Source organism: Bubalus bubalis, chromosome 9 (assembly GCF_019923935.1).
Source record: "Bubalus bubalis isolate 160015118507 breed Murrah chromosome 9, NDDB_SH_1, whole genome shotgun sequence".
Lineage (NCBI taxonomy): Eukaryota > Metazoa > Chordata > Mammalia > Artiodactyla > Bovidae > Bubalus > Bubalus bubalis.
The window spans coordinates 97,782,489-97,784,880 of record NC_059165.1 but is presented as its reverse complement, the minus strand read 5'-3'; the positions used below and the strand labels follow the sequence as shown (position 1 = coordinate 97,784,880).

Sequence of the window (2,392 nt, the reverse complement as noted above, 5' to 3'; positions counted from 1 at the left end):
ATACCATCTTATACTTTGGGTTTCTGGCTCACCTCTCCCAGGAGAACTTCCTTGATTCTCCCTTCCAGACTCTGTTGGATATTCCTACTATATCTTTCCTCTTATGTTTATATTCCATTTTACTATAACTATCAAAGAACTTCTCCAACTGTCAGCTATAAACTTCAAACTATAAGGATTTTTGTTGCTCCTGTTCATGACTCTATGTTCAGCATCTAACATCAAACCCAGGATACATACTCAATAAATATTTGTTGAGTGCTCACTGGTGGCTCAGTTAGTAAAGAACCCACCTGCAATGCAGGAGACACAGATTCAATCCCTGAATCTGGAAGATCCCCTGGAGAAGGAAATGGCAATCCATTCCAGTATTCTTGCCTGGGAAACCCCATTGACAGAGAACCCTATCAGGCTACAGTTCATGGAGTCATGAGAGACTTGGACATTACTGAGCAACAACACACCAAAGTAGATTCTGAACCAGAATGAATCCAATCTGCTAGAACTAGACTGATCCTTGTAGAAATACAGCATGAGACATGCCCCCAAAGGACACTCGGTGGTCCCAATAATTGAGAAAATAGTTACAGGGTTATCTTGAGCTTCTGCAATTCAAAATTTAAAGTGGTACTCTCCCAACCCATGCAATTCCAGATTTTTGCCCAAGGACCCAGCTGTTTACATCATAACTCCGTGGAAGCTTCCAGGTGTCCTGGTGGTCAGGAGGATGAGGTGATTTTTCTGTTGACCAGCTTCATCAGGGCCCCCTTCAGGTCTCTGTTCCTCAGGCTGTAGATAAAGGGGTTCAGCATGGGGGTGACGGCAGTGTACATCACAGCAGAGGCTTTCTCCTTCACAGCTGTGCGGACAGATAAAGGACACAGATAGACCCCAATGGTGGTCCCGTAGAAGAGTACAACCACGGAGAGGTGGGAACTGCAGGTGGAAAAGGTTTTCTTCCTGCCTCCTGCAGAGGGCACCTTCATGATGGCCACAATGATGCGAGCATAGGAGGCCAGAATGCAGATGAAAGGCATGGCTATGACCATCCCTGCCACAATGAGTACAAAGATCTTGTTCACAGAGGTGTCAGTGCACGAAAGTCTGAGGAGTGGGGTGAGGTCACAGAAGTAGTGAGGCAACTCAGTATTGCCACAGAAAACTAGACGGGCCATCAGGAGGATGTGGGTGAGGGAGATGAAGCCAGAAAACACCCACGGGCCTCCAACCAGCAGGCCACAGAGGCGTGGGCTCATGATAGTGGTATAGTGTAAGGGGTGACATATAGCCACGAACCTATCATAAGCCATCACGGCTATTAAGACACTGTCCATGATGCCAAAGAAATGGAAGAAGTACATTTGTGTCAGGCAGCAGGAATAAGAGATGGACTTGCTCTTGATTTGGATGCTCACCAGCATCTTGGGGACAGTGTCAGTGGCCAGGCAGAAATCAACCAAGGAGAGATTGGCCAAGAAGAAGTACATGGGAGTGTGGAGGTGGGAGTCTGTGCTGATGGCCAGGATGATCAACAGGTTCCCCACTACGGTGACCACATACATGCAGAGAAACAGAGCAAAGAGGAGAGTCTCCTGTTCTGGCTTTTCTGAAAGTCCCAGGAGGATAAACTCAGAGGAGCTGGTTTGGTTGTCTGTTTCCATGGATATGATTCCTCTGGAACTATTGAAAGGGTGAAGTTACATGAATGCTATTGAGATGATTCTGAAAGATTCGAAGAGATTACCTTCAATTTACGTGCGTGTGTGTGTTCAGTCATGTACGACTCTTTGCAAGCCTTGCCAGGTTCCTCTGTCCATGAGATTTCCCAGGCAAGAATACTGGAGTGGGTTGCCATTTCCTCCTCCAGGGGATCCACCCTAAATTTCCAATCTGGACTAATTATGATGTCAACATATATATGTGTTCCATCTTGAACCACTGATGTAGTGTTTACATCTCTTATGTCAAGCTTTGGCTCAAGGTTGCTCCCTTGAATATCCCTGACTCATACAAAGACTGACAGTAAACCATGTGTGAACTCTGGCTGGTGAAACTACTAAAGGGTTTATTTCATGACACAGCAAACTGAATCCAGAAAAAAGCATTATCTGAGAAGCAATGATCAGCCAAGAAATTGGTAGTAATGTAGAAAAAATCTGAACAAAGCATTGTTTTAAAATAGTAATAATACAGGCTTCCCTGGTAGCTCAGCTGGTAAAGAATCCATCTGCAATACATGAGACCCCAGTGCAATTCCTGGATGGGGAGGATACCCTGGAGAAGGGATAGGCTACCCACTCCAGCATTCATAGGCTTCCCTGGTGGCTCAGATGGTAAAGAATCCTCCGGCGATGCTGGAGACCTGGGTTCGATCCCTGGGTTAGGAAGATCC

At 46.0% G+C, this 2,392-nt stretch overlaps 1 protein-coding gene across 1 annotated transcript; it reads right to left on the bottom strand.

The window, feature by feature from the left end:
• Positions 1-719: 719 nt before the first annotated feature.
• On the bottom strand, positions 720-1,661 carry LOC102400865 (olfactory receptor 24). The gene has a single exon (XM_006057437.2). The coding sequence runs from the start codon at positions 1,659-1,661 to the stop codon at positions 720-722; it is 942 nt and encodes a 313-aa protein (XP_006057499.2).
• Positions 1,662-2,392: the final 731 nt, after the last annotated feature.